The 16354-nt window shown below is 39.1% G+C and overlaps 1 protein-coding gene across 1 annotated transcript in view; it reads left to right on the plus strand.

Moving 5' to 3' along the window:
- The window catches only part of GABA-B-R3 (gamma-aminobutyric acid type B receptor subunit 3), a 653270-nt gene extending 639931 nt beyond the window's left edge, over positions 1-13339 (plus strand). The window contains exons 15-20 of the mRNA XM_071598960.1: positions 2337-2453; positions 4598-4759; positions 7355-7651; positions 8376-8455; positions 8712-8883; positions 11774-13339. Of these exons, the coding sequence (XP_071455061.1) occupies positions 2337-2453; positions 4598-4759; positions 7355-7651; positions 8376-8455; positions 8712-8883; positions 11774-13339 (2394 nt within the window). The remainder of the gene's footprint in view (positions 1-2336; positions 2454-4597; positions 4760-7354; positions 7652-8375; positions 8456-8711; positions 8884-11773) is intronic.
- The last annotated feature ends 3015 nt before the right edge of the window (positions 13340-16354 follow it).

The following is a 16354-nucleotide window of genomic DNA, read 5'->3' on the forward strand; positions in this document are numbered from 1 at the left end:
TGACGGCGTCCAAAGTCCCGTATCGCGTTCCTTTCAAACTCCTCTTTATCTTCGGGAACAGAAAGAAGTCCGGTGGTGCCAAGTCCGGGCTGTAGGGCGGGTGCGGCAGCGTTGCCACGCCGTGCTTGGCCAAGAAGTCCGACACGACAAGCGCGGTGTGAGACGGCGCATTGTCGTGATGCAGCCGCCAGATGTTTTTGATCGCTGGCCGGACGCGGGCGACTCGTTTTCGAAGCCTGTCGAGCACTTGGACGTAAAATGCAGCATTTACACTTTGTCGTTCAGGTACAAATTCGTAGTGGACGACTCCCCTTTTGTCAAAAAAGACAATGAGCATCGCCTTGATCCGAGATTTGCTCATGCGAGCTTTCTTTTGACGGGGTGATGATGGGGTGTGCCACTCCGCACTTTGTCTCTTCGACTCCGGGTCGTACTCAAAGATCCACGTCTTGTCACCCGAAAAAACGTTCTCTAAAAAATGTGGATCATTTTTGCAGTGATCCGCAAGTTGTGTCGCGATTTCCAAACGATTGAGTCTTTGATCATCACTGAGCACTTTCGGCACCAACTTTGCACAAATTTTTCGCATCTGTAATTGCTCCCTAATAATCTCGTGCACTATTGTTTTTGGCACATTACACTGCTCTGCTATCATCCGAACACTAAGACGACGATCAGAGTTCAGTACATCGCGAACTTTTCGCACATTTTCGTCGGTGAGTGTCGTTGATGGGCATCCAGGCCGTGGTTCGTCGTCGACCTCTTCTCTGCCCTCCACGAACATCTTGTGCCACCGAAAGATCATGTTTCTGGACATGGCTGACTCCCCGTAAGCCTGGTTAATCATACCGACAGTTTCGGTAGACGATTTCCCAAGCTTTACCGCAAATTTGATGGAATAACGCTGCTCCAAAAACTTCGGCATCGCGTTCCGTGACGTGGGTCGAGCGTGGAGGTTCGCGTTAACAGAGCTCCTCACTACACCACAGCTCAGAGCCGACTGCCTTTTTCAGCGTCGCTTGCCAATATACCCCCCTCCAATCGCAGCCCGTCAGAGCGGTGCTGGGCGCGCCTGGAGCGGCGGGAAAAGATCAGTACACTTATTTTCCGGGCGAAACCTGTATATATATAATTATGTGTGTGTGTGTATGTTTGCATGTGTAAATAAATAAATAAATAAATAAATATATATATATATATATATATATATATATATATGATGCACTAAATGAGGAAACCTGATGCTGATTAGAGACCACTGCCAAGTAGTAAAATTTTCTAAAATTCATATTTATTACGTAGGCTTTCTTCTTCATTAGTATCCTACATTTTTTGTGGTGAACTTCTAAGTCCAAAGTTCCAACTGATAGTAGTAGTTGTTAGGGGAGGTGACTGACAGCAGAAGTCATTTGTGCCAGAAGGGATAGGAGGGTAATCTTGTTAGGGTAGGATGTTTCAGAGAATGGAGGAAGGGTGGAAAGAAACCTGATATCAGCATTAGCCTTCCTTTAATGAAAGTTGTCAAGGGGTTCAAATTTATTGTCCCATCACATGACATGTTACTTACAGTAATCTCCACATAGCACCCCAAGTAGGGATCGGGATACCACTGAAAAATCCAGCCACCATCAGGATTCAAACCTGGGCCCTTGGGGTGGGAAGCTAGTACATTAGCTATCGCACCATCATAATCCTGAATACCACTGACACAGCTACTGTTGATGGGTATTATTAACTCATTTTATCTTCAAGCAGTGAAAAGCCCCAGACAATAATGCCATTGTTATAATATTTTTTTGCTCTTTTTATCCAAAAATATTGTCATTGTACACTGTAAGCTGAAGATTATGAGGGATCTGAATTATTTTGTTTCAATTCAATGATAAAATCAACAATATAAAAAGAGATGCAAAAAAAAATTTAAGCCTACCCCATTTTGTGTAAAGTATCTGATTATTTTGTTTTAATTCAATGACAAAATCAACCATATAAAAAGAGATGCAAAAAAAAAAAGAATTTAAGCCTACCCCATTTTGTGTAAAGTATCTGATTATTTTGTTTCAATTCAATGACAAAATCAACAATATTAAAAAAGATGCAAAAAAAAGAATTTAAGCCTACCCCATTTTGTGTAAAATATCTGATATTAATTTACTTCAGTTAGAGCAAATCATTATGTTGGCAGGTGCATGAAAAAATGCTTCATTTGTCAAAACTCTTTGCAATTGGGAATTTTTCTACTTTGACTATGTAATTAGAACATATTAGATATGCATATGAAAAATAAAAAAAAATATTAGTCATTCATAAAACTTTTGACTCTTTTTGCACTACAGGCTCGAGCATATCTTCTTTCAGCAGGGTTTTCCCTTGCTTTTGGCTCAATGTTTACCAAAACATACAGGGTACACAGAATATTCACCAGGAGCCGAAGTGGTGTGGTCAAGAATAAGGTGAGATGAATGTGAGTTATTATGTTTTGCTAATGTTTGCATGCAAAACATTAAGTTAGACTTTACTAGAATATAGCCTCTTTGCGTCAGAAGCACAATTTTTTATAAATTACAAGAGGAGCTCTAATTGTAGATGCTTCATCACACTAAATATTTTTAAATATTTGAACAATATGAATGGAATTCAGATTCCATTCATATTGTTCTGTTTATCACTCTGCTTATTTAATTTTATTTTCACAAAAACTTTATAGCTACTGAAACACTCATTGAGTCCATATTCATAAACATATTACTTATACATAGTTTGATCCTGTATTTTTAAGTCAGAATATTCCCATGAATGGTGACATTATTATGTGATTTAAAGATTTGAGAACTTCACGTGTGACTAGAGAGTTCAAGATACCATTCCAGGATCTAAACGATGCTAACTAATAATCTTTTTCTAAAAAATGTATGTCCTGCTCAAGAAATTCATGGAACCACCCAGGGGGCATGTCTTCCTCCCTTGGGGAATATTATTAGCTCTAATAAAGTTCAAAATTAATATTACTAGTCTGATACTATTTTTCAATGTGTAATACTTGTTCCCTAAGCATAACATTATATGCAGCAGAGTGGATTTAAATCTCTAATTTAGTACAATTAATTTCAACATATGCACAATTTTCAAATTTATTTGTCAGTAATTATTTTTTTCCTTAAATATTATTTCTATGTAAAAATACCAGACACCCCTCTTTTAGAGGTTTTCTAGAACCACTACTGAATGATACAAAAAATACCCTTTTGATATATCCTTTCTTGTAACAGTTGGTCTGATATTATAACAAAATGTGGCTGAAAATACTAAGCTCATATCGTCAACCATCATTTAATTTATAAAGTAGTCATGATGCATATGTCTAAGCTTTTTCTAAATTACTTTCATAATGATCACATTATGTCACCTTGATTGGCTGTCTTCACAATTTATTGCATGATTGTTTGCATGCAGGAGAATTCATATGCTTATGAATTGCTATTTCACATTTCCCAATTTAATTTTATATTTCCATTAGACTATGGTGAATGTGAATGCATATGTTTTCAATGTTTTATGATATTTCTACAATTTTCCAATGTTAATCTTTACTTTAAATTCTTCTTAATTTAAAAATGCACAAGTTGGGAAGATAATGTCCTTCCCCATTCACCAGTAACCCCTTCCCCAGCTACTAAACTGAAGTAGTAAATCTTGCCTTTTGTGGTTCATCTACAACTTTCTCAGTGGTATCAAATCTATCTATGGACAAAAAGTTTTCAGGAAAGCCCCATTTTCAACTTTTTTTTATCCTCCAGACCTTTTTTGAATTTGTTTCTGATTCACTGTGAATAATTATTGATATGATATCGAAATGCATGTTAAAGGATTTTAACAAGTGATTTTTGAAAAATATTTCAAGTGTCATCTGATGCTCAAAATTGTAATAACAAAATGTGTAAGTCTCAGTTGGTAAGTACCTACATTCCTATTTCTTTTTCTGGATTCCCAAAATTATTTCAGTAACTTTTTGGCTGATTTTATTTGAATGTTCATAAACTCTTCTCATGCTTAGGTTACAATCTGTATTAATGATGAGAGCAGCTCTTTGTTGTGCTATCAGAGTATATAGATTACCAATTAATTTTTTCATTTAAACAATCAACAGTATTAATTTTTCCACGTTTTTGTGAGTTGTTCACAAAATAAGTGTATTATGATTTTCAGAAATAAGTATATGTATGCCTACTTAGATAATATAGCCATTGTTTATTGCACCAAATTCACTTCTGAAGGAGTCTTCCCCGGCAAGAAATTTTGCTTAAATGAGTAAAATAAATGGCCTTGATATTTATTTTGGCTATGGTCAAAGCATGCTATTTGTAATCCTGTAAAACTTAAATGATGCTATGCTACTGAGTATGAGATAGTATTGTAATCACTGGTTTTATTTTCATTAACTGAACTGTTTCAATGCATTTTCAATGTTAAGTTCAGAGAAATGATTTTTGATTATAACTTGTTCCATTGATTTTTGATTGTGTATCAGACACTCTGCTTAAACTTAGGTTTTCCTTTTATTGTGACAATTATAATTAGCTTTGTTCCATATTTTCAGATGCTCCAAGACACCCAACTTATGTCTTTAATTTGTGTTCTTCTGCTGATGGATGGCTTAATGGTTACGTTATGGGTGTCAGTGGATCCTATGCAGCGGCATCTGAAAAATCTTTCACTGGAGATTTCTACATCAGATAGAAGTGTTGTATATCAACCACAGGTAATAGTTGCTCAGAAACTCACTTTGCTGTATTGTCCTGATGTATCTACATGCAATTTTAGGACATCACAGATTGAATATCTCAACCACTCAACAACATCTATTCTCTATTAATTACCAATCAACCTGTGGAAATCAAATATTACTAGCTACTATCAACAACTATAATGCTAATAAAAGCAGTTTTATGGCACATTTACTATTATTAACCATACTTTGTCTATAGTTTTATTATGCTCTTTAATTTATTATATCAACATGACGTTCAACAATCAAGCTCTTCCTTACTGAACTTAAGATAAAATCTTGTGTTGTGCATTCCCTATGTGCCTAGTACTTCAATAGCATCATCACATGCAGCCTAGGGAACTAAGGTTATCAATGCACTCATTGTCATGTACGTAGTACATAATGGTAATAATATTATACCTTATGGTATAATTGGTATAATGGTATATGGTAAATGGTATAATTTTATACATTATATACTTTGATAAATGGTAGAACTAATTACTTTTTGTCAATATAAATATTTCTCAATACATAAACATAATAAATACACTTAATGTTTTCTGGGTGATTTCGAGAACCTTTATTTAATAGGCAGCCACATATGGCTCTTAATTGGGATTATTATAGCAGTATAGCATAATAACTACATGGTACAGGTGTGTCACCTCTAGTGGTAGAAAAATCAAGAAAGTGGAACAAAAGCCAGTTTTCTTTTTCAACCATATCTTTCCACATATGTACATGGTTGCATGTTCATCAACAATTTATATTAGAAATTCAGTTTTGCATTCCCATAGATGGAATAAAAGTGCTGTGGATGTGTCATGGCATATATCAAGACAGTTGAGGAGCATTAGAGTGCTAAGGGTAATGAGGTGATTTCAGGAAACTGATATGTTACACATAGTTACCCTCCTCAGGTTTTAATTGTCACAGATCCTTTCAGTAGGGATGATTCACACTACAGATCATATCACTCCGTCCTTAATGTTAACACTATTTTTCCTTTAATTGAGAATGCATCCACTATTAAATCATGTAAATTATACTAACATATATCCTTCAATAGATATAAATGAGAAGATAAAAATTAGAAATGGGTAGTTATTTCTATATATTTTAATGCATTTGAAGTAGCTTACCATGCCAAAACAGTACATTTTAAAGCATACCACTGACCAAGATCCACTTTTCAAGAGCAGATTTAAAAGGTTTTGCATTTTTATATCTAATATTCTTACCCAAGGAAAGTTTACCCAGTTAGTTTTGCAAAAATGTGCTCTCTCTCTTTGTTTGTACCCACTTACTAGCGAATCTTACATGGACCCAAATTTAATTTTAAAATAGAATTCAGATCTGAATAGTTTTCCTGTATGCTATGCCAGTCAAGCTGATGGTATCCCTCTCCTTGCGGTGATTGCGATGGTGCGGTGGCTGACGTACTGGCTTCCCACCCTGAGGGCCCAGGTTTGAATCCTGGTGATGACAGATATTTTTCAGTGGGTTCCCAATCCCTACTTGAGGAGCTTTTTGGAGGGCACTTCGAGTGAGTATGCCGTCTGTCGGATGGGACGTTAAGCTGCAGACCCCTTGGCGCCTTTCCTTAAAAGTAGGCTAATACCAACACTGGGTTTCTTTCCTAATGACCAAGGCTGACCATTTCCAAATGACCTAGGCTGTCTTTTGCCTCCCATAAAAACTACTACTACTACTTCCCTATCCTTGCCGATAATGGATACTTGCAAGAAAAAAATATTTTGCGCATTTTCAATCTTTGCATAGGGTTTCATTAAATTTTCTAAAAATTAATAAATACTATGGTTTACTAATATCCGTTGATATATGTGATCCCATTCATCTGTAGTGTTTACATAGCCTCCTCCTGAGTTTTTCATTTAAAAATTTTCTGACCAAATCCCTATCATTGGTATTGTCAACATGGGTACTGGGACATTCTCAGTGGCAAAGCAATAGCTCAGAGGTAAACATAGGCAAAAGAGTAAAGGAGGGCAAGTTTTGGTAACTACATGAATAGGTAGACTAATGGCCCAGGGGTTGTGAAATATGTTGGCTCAATTCCCTTGCGACTGGATTTGAAAAACATATATTTTGTGGAAAGTTGGGAACTTACTTTCCTTTGCTTGCTTTAGCCTTCCTGCTGGGACCTCCATTACCTACACCCTGCAAATGAATAGGATCCCCATTGCCCATATTCAATAAATGTCAACAATCTAGGAACTATAGCCTAGAAATTTTTATTGAGCTAGCACTGCTTGAGGGTGATGACCATGTTAACTCATTGTACAGTATGTACTGCAGAGTGCATGCAGATGCTGATAAGGAAGAATTTTTTTTTCTTTCTACTCATTAACTGGAAGTTACTTTGAGTAGGTATTTATAGAAATTGTCTCATAGGAATTTCAAGATATTTTGTATTTGTGACACAAGCACCAGCTGTTTATCTAAAATCACATCAGATATCTTATGCCTTTTTTTTAAGTTCAGCGGAAAAATTTGCAAAAGTTAAATTATGCTGAAGATAAATTTGATTTATGTGAATGCAACATGTGTTATGTGTTTCAGGTGGAGGTCTGTCGCTCACAGCATACTCATGGCTGGCTAGGTGCTTTGTATGTCTACAAAGGCCTCCTATTGGTTGCTGGCTTGTACATGGCATGGGAAACAAGAAGAGTCCAGATCCCTGCACTCAATGATTCGCAATATATTGGTGCTAGTGTATACAGTGTGGTGATCACAAGTGTGATAGTTGTTGTGTTGGCAAACCTTATATCAGACAGGGCAACACTGGCCTTTGTTACCATCACAGCTTTGATATTTGCTTCAACTACCACAACCCTCTGCCTATTATTTGTGCCAAAGGTAAAATTTTGCACTTAAATTCTATCCCATATTGAAATAACTATATCTATAGCAAGTCACTATATTTTAGCATAAATCACCATTAGAAACATGAAAATTATGAAATAATATTTGGAGAAATATTACTCTTAAAATTTGAGTTTTCATGGGTAGGCATCCTCTTTGCTAGGTGATTATTATTTGATAACATACTGTTTAAGGTAGGTTTTGAATAACACAGACTATGCAATGCTATACTTCTAAGCCTACCTAATGAGACAACCTGAGACCCTACTATAATGATGAACCCTTCATCAATTCCGCATTCTTTCTACCTCACTTGATGCTATCCAACATGCCTTGCCATGCCTATGAGAGCTCAGGATCAAATGATTTCTGAATTTAAGAATTTTTTTGACTTCAAATGGAGAAATTATAATGCATGAATTTTATGTTAAACGTATTTCTGTTAAAGCCTGTGCCTACTCTAAGGAAATTCTTATGAAGTCAAATTCAAATAGTCCCACGAAACCAAACTAATATATGAATATGGTTATTTAATCATTTTCTTTGTAAGCAATACATTTTGCATGGAATTGAAGACCCAATTCTAGAAGCATCACTTTTTATCATTTTTTCAAACATATGCGTAATTTAATTTTCAAGTATGTACATAATTAATTTTTTCATGTGCTCATTCCTATACAATGGTGACTTATTATGTTAATATCATTTTTTCAATTAGATTCACACCATTTGGATACATCCAGATGGTGACCCAATAGTTGAAAGCATGGGCCTGAAAATTGAATGCAATACTAGGAGGTAAGCCTTATTTTTGCTGGTACTAAAACTATTTATCAAATAAAATATTTACATATCATCTCCACTTCATCTGTTCCATGAATATTTGAATAAATGATAAAAAATCACTGTTGTAAGCCATTTCAATGGTAATCAAGAGTAATAATATAGCCATGAATTAATAATGATATGCTGAAATAAATGTTAACCAAATGATTAATTCATTGGTATGAGAAAATTCCACATAATAAATATTCATCGATCATCTTTGTTTCAGGTTTGTCATTGATGAAAAGCGTGAGATGTATTATAGAGTAGAAGTACAAAATCGTGTGTATCGGAGGGAATTAGCTGCATTGGACCTCGACATAAGTCGGTTGGAGAGGCAGTTAAGTGAGTCACCTGCACCATCAACATCTACAAATTCTCCTGGTGATTCTCCGAAAAAGGTGACATTTTATTGCAGAGTTCTAATAGATCTTATGAATGAATGTAAATATCTGATATATTATGGATGCATCAAATATACATTCATATTATAGCTGAAATCATTTAATAAGGTATTGGGTTTCTAAACAATTATGAATACAATATATGCAGAGGAAAGGAATCAGATTGTTATTATAATGAATTACCTACACAAATAACATAAAAAGAAATCATTAAAATATCATGTATTATTAAAAGTTCTTTACATGTTAAATACAGTTTATTTTCAGCACGTTTTAAAATTTTGGGATCTCACTTGGGAGCAGTAAGTTCCCTATTTCATTTTTCATTTTTTAAATACATGTCAATATACACAACATGTGACCATTTCAAAAAATGTTCAACTGATTGAGACCATTACATTATATACATAGCGTATAATTAATAATAAATACAACATTATCTCTTGATCAATTATTTGTAAATGGAAGGCCATGTGAAACAATTTAATAGGAAGACGATGATATCCAATGAACAGCACAGTACAAGAAATATAAAACTATGTAATGAGATTGGAGTTGAAGCATTGTAGGCTCGCTACCAATCTATAAAGTGGCCTTAGAACATGGCTGTAGGTGAAGTGAGTAATGAGTTATACTATTCTAAACCTCTTCAGGGAATAAAAGTCTATGAACGTAAACTACTAGATTATTTCTCCTATCTCAACCAAAGTCCTAAAGATTAATACTCAAATAAAAAAGGAATTTTAACCCCCAAATTGCTCTGTCTACATTAATACTCAAAAGAAACTTTAGGAGAGTTTGCATTAGCTTAATTTCAACAGTGGTCACAGGTGATGGTCAAAGGGGGGGGGGGGCACAGTTCTAAACTCTTATGTCTGACCACACATGCACAAATAAAACTTGCTCCTTGAAGCTTTATGGTATTCCCTTACAACTTATTGCTGGTTTTTGCATTAGTGACTTTTTAACAATGGTGTTGTTAAAATTACCAGACAATACATTCTTACATATATTGCAGAGAATCATTGACTTTCAGAGTTTATTTCAGGGTAGGCTATATGCCTTGGCCTAGTAAGGGAGTTGAAGACTACAGCATTGGCAAGAGATGTGTGTCTATTTAATGCAACAGTTTTATCCATAGTATGAAGACTATAGTTGAGAACATTTAGGAATTGGTTCCATCACATCAAAATTTTCATCCTAACCCACAAGGTCTAATGTCTTCTCCCCAATCCTACTCCCCTCAGAACTCTCCCATATACTTTTACAAGTCACCAAACATTGCCAAATACCTTGCCTTCTTTTTGCTTACCATCTGACACTCTCTCATTCCACTGCTAGTCCTTTGAGCAGAAGTCTCCTTGCACATCCCCCCCACCTTTCACTTTTAGAAAAAGTGAGCTATATTATGATTCTGAAGTGCAAACTTTACCACATAATTTACATCCTGAAATGGTCTTTTCACCAAATGGTTTAACATACAATTCATATATTAACTTGAAAATTTATTTGATACCATTTGACATACAAGTGTATAGGTATTATATACTAATAAAATTTTCCTATCAGGAATCTTAATGCAATCTAATAAATAATGGGCTCCCAAATATTCCTTTCTATGAACAAACTCATTATCCAGTACCTGGTCAGGAAGAAATGTCAGAAAATGTGAATTTTTTTCAGTTTGTGTTAAAGTTCAGTGTTATATGTATATTTTAGTCATCTTCAATACAATGACCTTGATGAAAGATCTACTTTTACTTCTGAAATTAATGTTGGAAGTCAGTGGTTCCAGCAATATATATAGGATTGTCCTTTGAGGGTTAGGCAAAACTGTCAACTATTTCCCTCCCATACCTATGCCACTATGCATATGTTTCAATTAAGGTTTGGGTAAATAGCATGCATATATATTTTTTGCATCATCCCTTTCTGGTCTAGGTAAACCCAAATAAACCTCATTTTAAGTTATTTCATTAAACCTACCCCCTTTTTTAAATTAATTTCGTCCCTTTACACTTGCCCTTGCCCACATCTTTCACCTATATTGAATTCATGCGCTGTTTCATTCACAAGTTTCACAAGCTGTTTTTCTCCAGAAATTTCTAATAAACATCAAATTGAGAGTTTCTTTAATCACATTTACACATCAAATTCCTGATCCACTTCTTACTAAAAAACTATTTACTTGTCGTATATTTATTCGGTGGTTTCACTCCCATTCATTCTTTTTGCATGACCACACCAGCTATAAAACTTCTTTCATATCTTTCCATATTGCCAATGTATCTATATAGTCCACATTCTTTCATGACCCACATATCCGTCACTCTATCTCCTCTAATTTTTGCTGCAAGCACTTCTCCATTACTCCTACATTGAAAATAACTGATTAATCATTATTAATTTAGAGAATGTTTTGAGTGAAAACTTTCACTGGCAGTATTTGGGTAGGGTAATTCAATATAAATAATAGTGCTGATGAAGTGATAGATGGGCAAAAGTAGAAAATACTAAGAACCTGTAGAGTTTACCTACAAATTCTTTCAGGAGTATAACACTTTGATTGTGCCAAAGTTCAGGAAAGTGTTGAAGGCACTAGAAAGAAAAAAAATCATTTGAGTGAAGTTCACTATTTCCAGTCAACTGACTGGCAGGATATTTGTTGGAGAATGTATTGACATTCTCTTAGCATTTTTTGTATGAAAGAGGGGCTTGGATCTATTTAAATAACTGAAGGTTAGATATACTACCCTGCGGTTGTAGTAATTTGAGTATGTGCATCCATGGCCTTATGGCCTCATGGACTTATGAAGTAATGGTTTTATCCCAAACATTCAAATTTTGATTGAGAATGGTTTCTGAAATATATCTTTATCAACCCAAGGTTGCTATCGTTGAGGAAGAGAGTGAAATCCAGACCGAGGAATCGAACGCCGAGGGAGAAATGGAGAGGTCGGACTATCACGATCGGGACATGAACTGTGGCTCGCAGACAATGGTCCACCTGCAGGTGGCGGCTACACCCGCACCGAGGGCCAGCTGGCCCTCGGCCGACCCCGGACCCCGTAGGCACGTGTCCTTCGGCTCGCAGCCGGACCTTGACGAGCGGCGGAAGGTGTCCGAGGCCACGTCGGTGTCCGCCATCCCGCTGCCCACCTCCTCGTCCTCTTCCTCCTCCACGCACGCCCCCAGCTCCGTCCTCAGGCGACTGCTCCACTTCGCCCAGCTCACGGGGGAGCATGGCCGATCTAGCAGGCCCAAGCGGGGGCTGGCGGGGACCTCCGCATCGGGAGCCGTGGCCGCCGCCCTCCGCCACCACGTTAAGTACGTGGCCAACCTCGTTCCAGCGGGGTCCATGCCGGCCGCCCCGGAGATCGTCATCGTGGGCAAGCCACCTTCCTCGCGCTCCGGGAGCGTGGTCTTCGCCGACCCGGTCATCTCCATCACGCACAACGGAGACGTGGAGCGGGGAGATGAGTGGGACGGGGAGGAGGGCGGCGGAGGGGGATCCGAGGGTGATTCGGAGGAGATGGAGCTGCCCAAAGGGACGGCGCCGGACGAGGACGAAGAGGAGGGCTGGGATCCCTATCAGGAGACCGACTCCCGCCTCTCCTCCGCCCCCCGCAAGTTCTCCCTCTCCGCCTGCCTCTCCGGAGACGACGACGACCCAGCCGCGCGGGGATCTCCGTCGCACGACCACCGCCAGCACCGCCGGAGCCACGGGAACACCCGTCCACCCCCCGCGCCTTCGTTCCGAGAGAGAGCGAGGGGCTCCCCTCGGTTTCCGCACAAGATCGTCCCGGCGGTCGCCTGCGGCAGTATGGGTGAGCTGAGGGACTGGCGAGGCTCTAACTCCTCGGGGATTGGGGGCGGTGGCGGGCGGGTGAGGCTCAAACCCCCCTCAGCTAGCAACGCCTTCGGGGCGGCGGCGAAGCTCCAGCGGAGGCACCCCAACCTCCTTATGGGGCCAGAGCTGCCGGGAAAGTGTCGCTCCCTGGACGCCAGCATGGACCAGCCGCACCACGGAGGAGGCAGTGGGGCAGGGAGCGGAGGTGGAGGCACGGGCGGTGGCGGGGGCAGCAGTGGGGGTGGCAGCGGCGGCGAGCCCAACCGGGTGCTAAGCAAGGGCATCTGCCTACGTTGCGGAGGGGTGCGGCCTAGGAGGAGCAGCAGCGGGACCTGCTCGGCAGTGGGTCTCAGGGCTGTGGGCATATTGAAGTTCGAGCGGGGGCCGGAGAGGGACGGGGGCCGGTCGGTGGAGCGGGCCAAGTGCGAGTGTCTGGACACGTCAAGGGCAGCGAGCCTAAGTCCCAACTGTGACGTGTGGTGCGTGGAGCAGGCGGACGAGAGGCTCCAGGACTTCATTCCCCTGAGCGAGCTGCTCGTGTCCTCAGCCGGAGGAGGGCCGATGGAGCTCACCACGGCGAAAAGGACAGATTCTCAGTGTTAGGGCGGGGGTCTGTGAATCCGGGGGACGCGATTCCTCTTTGGCCGTTGTCGGTTAGTTGAAGTCGTCAGAACAGCGGAGGCGGGCGATTGAGCAATACGAAATGAAATGCCAAACACTCTTTGCCACTTTTTGGTAAACGAGTGCAGAATTGACTCAGATCGACGTTTATTTAAACTCATTGTAAGCATTTTTTTGCTTCAGTCAGAGATGTGGTAGAGAATCAACTTATTTTTTTTACTTTCCGCGTTAGTTTTTTATCTCGACAATATTTTGAAAGTGCCATATTTCTCCTTGTAGAGATCCCGAAGATAGCAATGGATTTTTATTTAAACGTTGCAAACTTTTCCCAAGGAACGTTCGAGAACACCCCTCGACATGAACATTTTCTACTTTTATTTTGCCCCTCAGTGAGGGTTCTATCTTCCTTGATGACTAAAGGTGACGAAGAGTTTCCGAAGGCAGCATAATACTGTAGTGTACGTTCTTATAGTAAAACTGCCTATAATTTCTATACGTGTATATCTTGAGGACCAATTTGATGGAGTTGAAAATATTTTAAAATATGACTACTGTCGTCTCAATATTTTGACAATCAGATGTCATTTTTGTGACTGGCTCACTATTTTTGTTCACAATCTTCCTTGGGTTTGTCTAGTCCTTCCAAATGATTTGTGTACATACAATTCATGTGAAAATATCTCCAAAGCGTAATAAATGGAAATGAAATTTTGTATAATAGAAGAAATTTTCTGTATGCTTGTGATTCGTGTCACCTTTCCCCATATTTACCAAGAGATCTCGGGAGGAGAGAGTGCTTATATAGATGACAATATACGGGATGTTGATGCCATGGTCTGCCCTAAGGATTTTTGATTGTTGGAGTTATTTTCCATTTTTATAGATTATATATTCAATTTTCTGATGCATAATTTATGGTGCAAACATTCGTTTAATCAACATTACCAGGAAAATATGAATACAGAAATAGGTAGACCCATGTGCTGTGTATTCGTAAATGCACAGTAAATGGGTCGGGTTACAGGCAAAAGTTGAAGACGGGTTTAAGGAAAGGAAAGGGGTTATTCAAGGAATGAAAGGAGGACTAACCCAATCTTTGCTTTGAGGTGAGAATTATGCTAAGATTATTTATGATGATATTGTATTTATCCTCAAATGAGGGCATCGTTGGCAAGCTTTCATAGGGTTTTGCAAAGTCTGAGGGTGAGAGAATGAAACGGAGTCATGGAGTCAAAATCCAGTATCACGCTACTTGAAAGTTATTGTTACAGCGAACCCTAGATTTGTGCTCAGAGTACGTGGTAAAGTTTTAGTTATCACAGTAGACGGCTGAGGTAATTTAAGCATTATAATGTTATCCTATGACTGCCCCTTGATCATCATGAGGTCAATCATGAAGTTATCTCCTTTCCCCGTATCTCTTCTTGTGACAATCAAATGGGTGTGGTTACATGAATACGTTCTTGTACCATCATATTTGGTTGATGCTGCTACGGCGTGGCGGTTACCATACGCTGGGTTCTATTAAATTTAAGTATAAAAGCAAGGTTTTTTATCGAAGACATTTTAATGAGGGACAGAAAATTTGTATTGGCTGTAAACTTTAAAGAAGCCTCTATTCACATAGTGCAAATATACACATAAATGCATGCCACAAATGGTGAGTGTCGTATTTATTCATTCGATAAAAGGAATAGGAAAGGAACGGACGGGGCAGAAGACAAGTGCCTGTAGTCTTCGCTTCGCCTTGAACGGATAGGGTATTCAAAGGTAAAAGACCCGGGCTAATTTGGTTAGATGGGATGGCATAAATTTTGGTTCAACTTTCTCCAGGATGAAATCAGATTCTATCATTAAATAAACAGAGACGTCCTCATTGTGATACGTAATGCTGGTGGTGGGGTCAAGTTAGACGGTCACATTAGAACTTGAAATAGTTATTTTTTCAGAGTAAAACATCATTTGTAGGAGTTTGAAAGCCATACGACCTGACTTCTTGTAAGTCAAACTAGTCTTTATGAGTTAATAACCCCTTAGCCCCCCACTGTTCGTAGGAAGCGTATTTATCAGTGCATGGTATTTTTCATTCTATGATAACAGCGGTGGATCTTCAGTTTTCATGTTTTCACCTGACATGTAATTTCCTATGTTTCATTTGATCCTAAAAATCGTTAAAGCTTTTAGTTTTAATCACTTCGAAAACAAACGGTTCATGAAATTTAAAAAAAACGAAGTTATAAGAAATATGACAGCAGAAAAAAATAATCCAATTATTAGAGCGTACAGAATGTAGAGTAAACACAAAGACATGAGCACAGAAGATGAGAAATCGAAATATTTGTGTGTCACACATCTGAAAAAGAAGTTTATTGTTGGAGAAAATTTGATCTGATTTGAGGGTCCGAGTGCTGGAGTGCTTCCGTAAACAAGAGTGCTCTCGGAGTCTAAGCTAGGCGTTTCCAGATTTAGAAGGAGGGGTCGAGAACTTCCGATTCCTCCCTCCCAGAGGATCAACATCTTCCATGTAATTTTCTTCTTGTACGCTCATTGAAATCCTTATCCTTTCCAAATTTCACTCATACCCCTCCCTTCCAACCCAAGCACCTTCCCCCGTGGGGATACGGGGGCCCATTTCTATACCGAAGGGTTTGCGAGGACCGATCGGCGAAAGCAAGAATTCTCAGAGCTCTTTAAGTTAAATGCCCACCGAGAAGCAGCGAAACTCATTTTAAATGTTTGCTCCCCCTCTCTCAGCCCGGAGAAAGGTTGTTATGGTGATGCATTACGGTGAGTCTACCAACAAGAGAGAGGAGGAGGGGGGAGGGAGAGGGGTTGGGGGGGGGGTCTCTCACTCATTCTCCCATTCAATGTCAAACATATTTTCTCTCCCACTTATGAGATTCCCCAACTCCCGCTTGGAACGTTACTCGCCCCATCGCTCACTCCCTTCCCGGACTTCGTAATCACGTCCCTCACTCCTTTTCGCTCTCTTTCTTC

The sequence above is a fragment of the Hetaerina americana genome, unplaced genomic scaffold, assembly GCF_022747635.1.
Source record: "Hetaerina americana unplaced genomic scaffold, ioHetAmer1.1.p SCAF_10, whole genome shotgun sequence".
Lineage (NCBI taxonomy): Eukaryota > Metazoa > Arthropoda > Insecta > Odonata > Calopterygidae > Hetaerina > Hetaerina americana.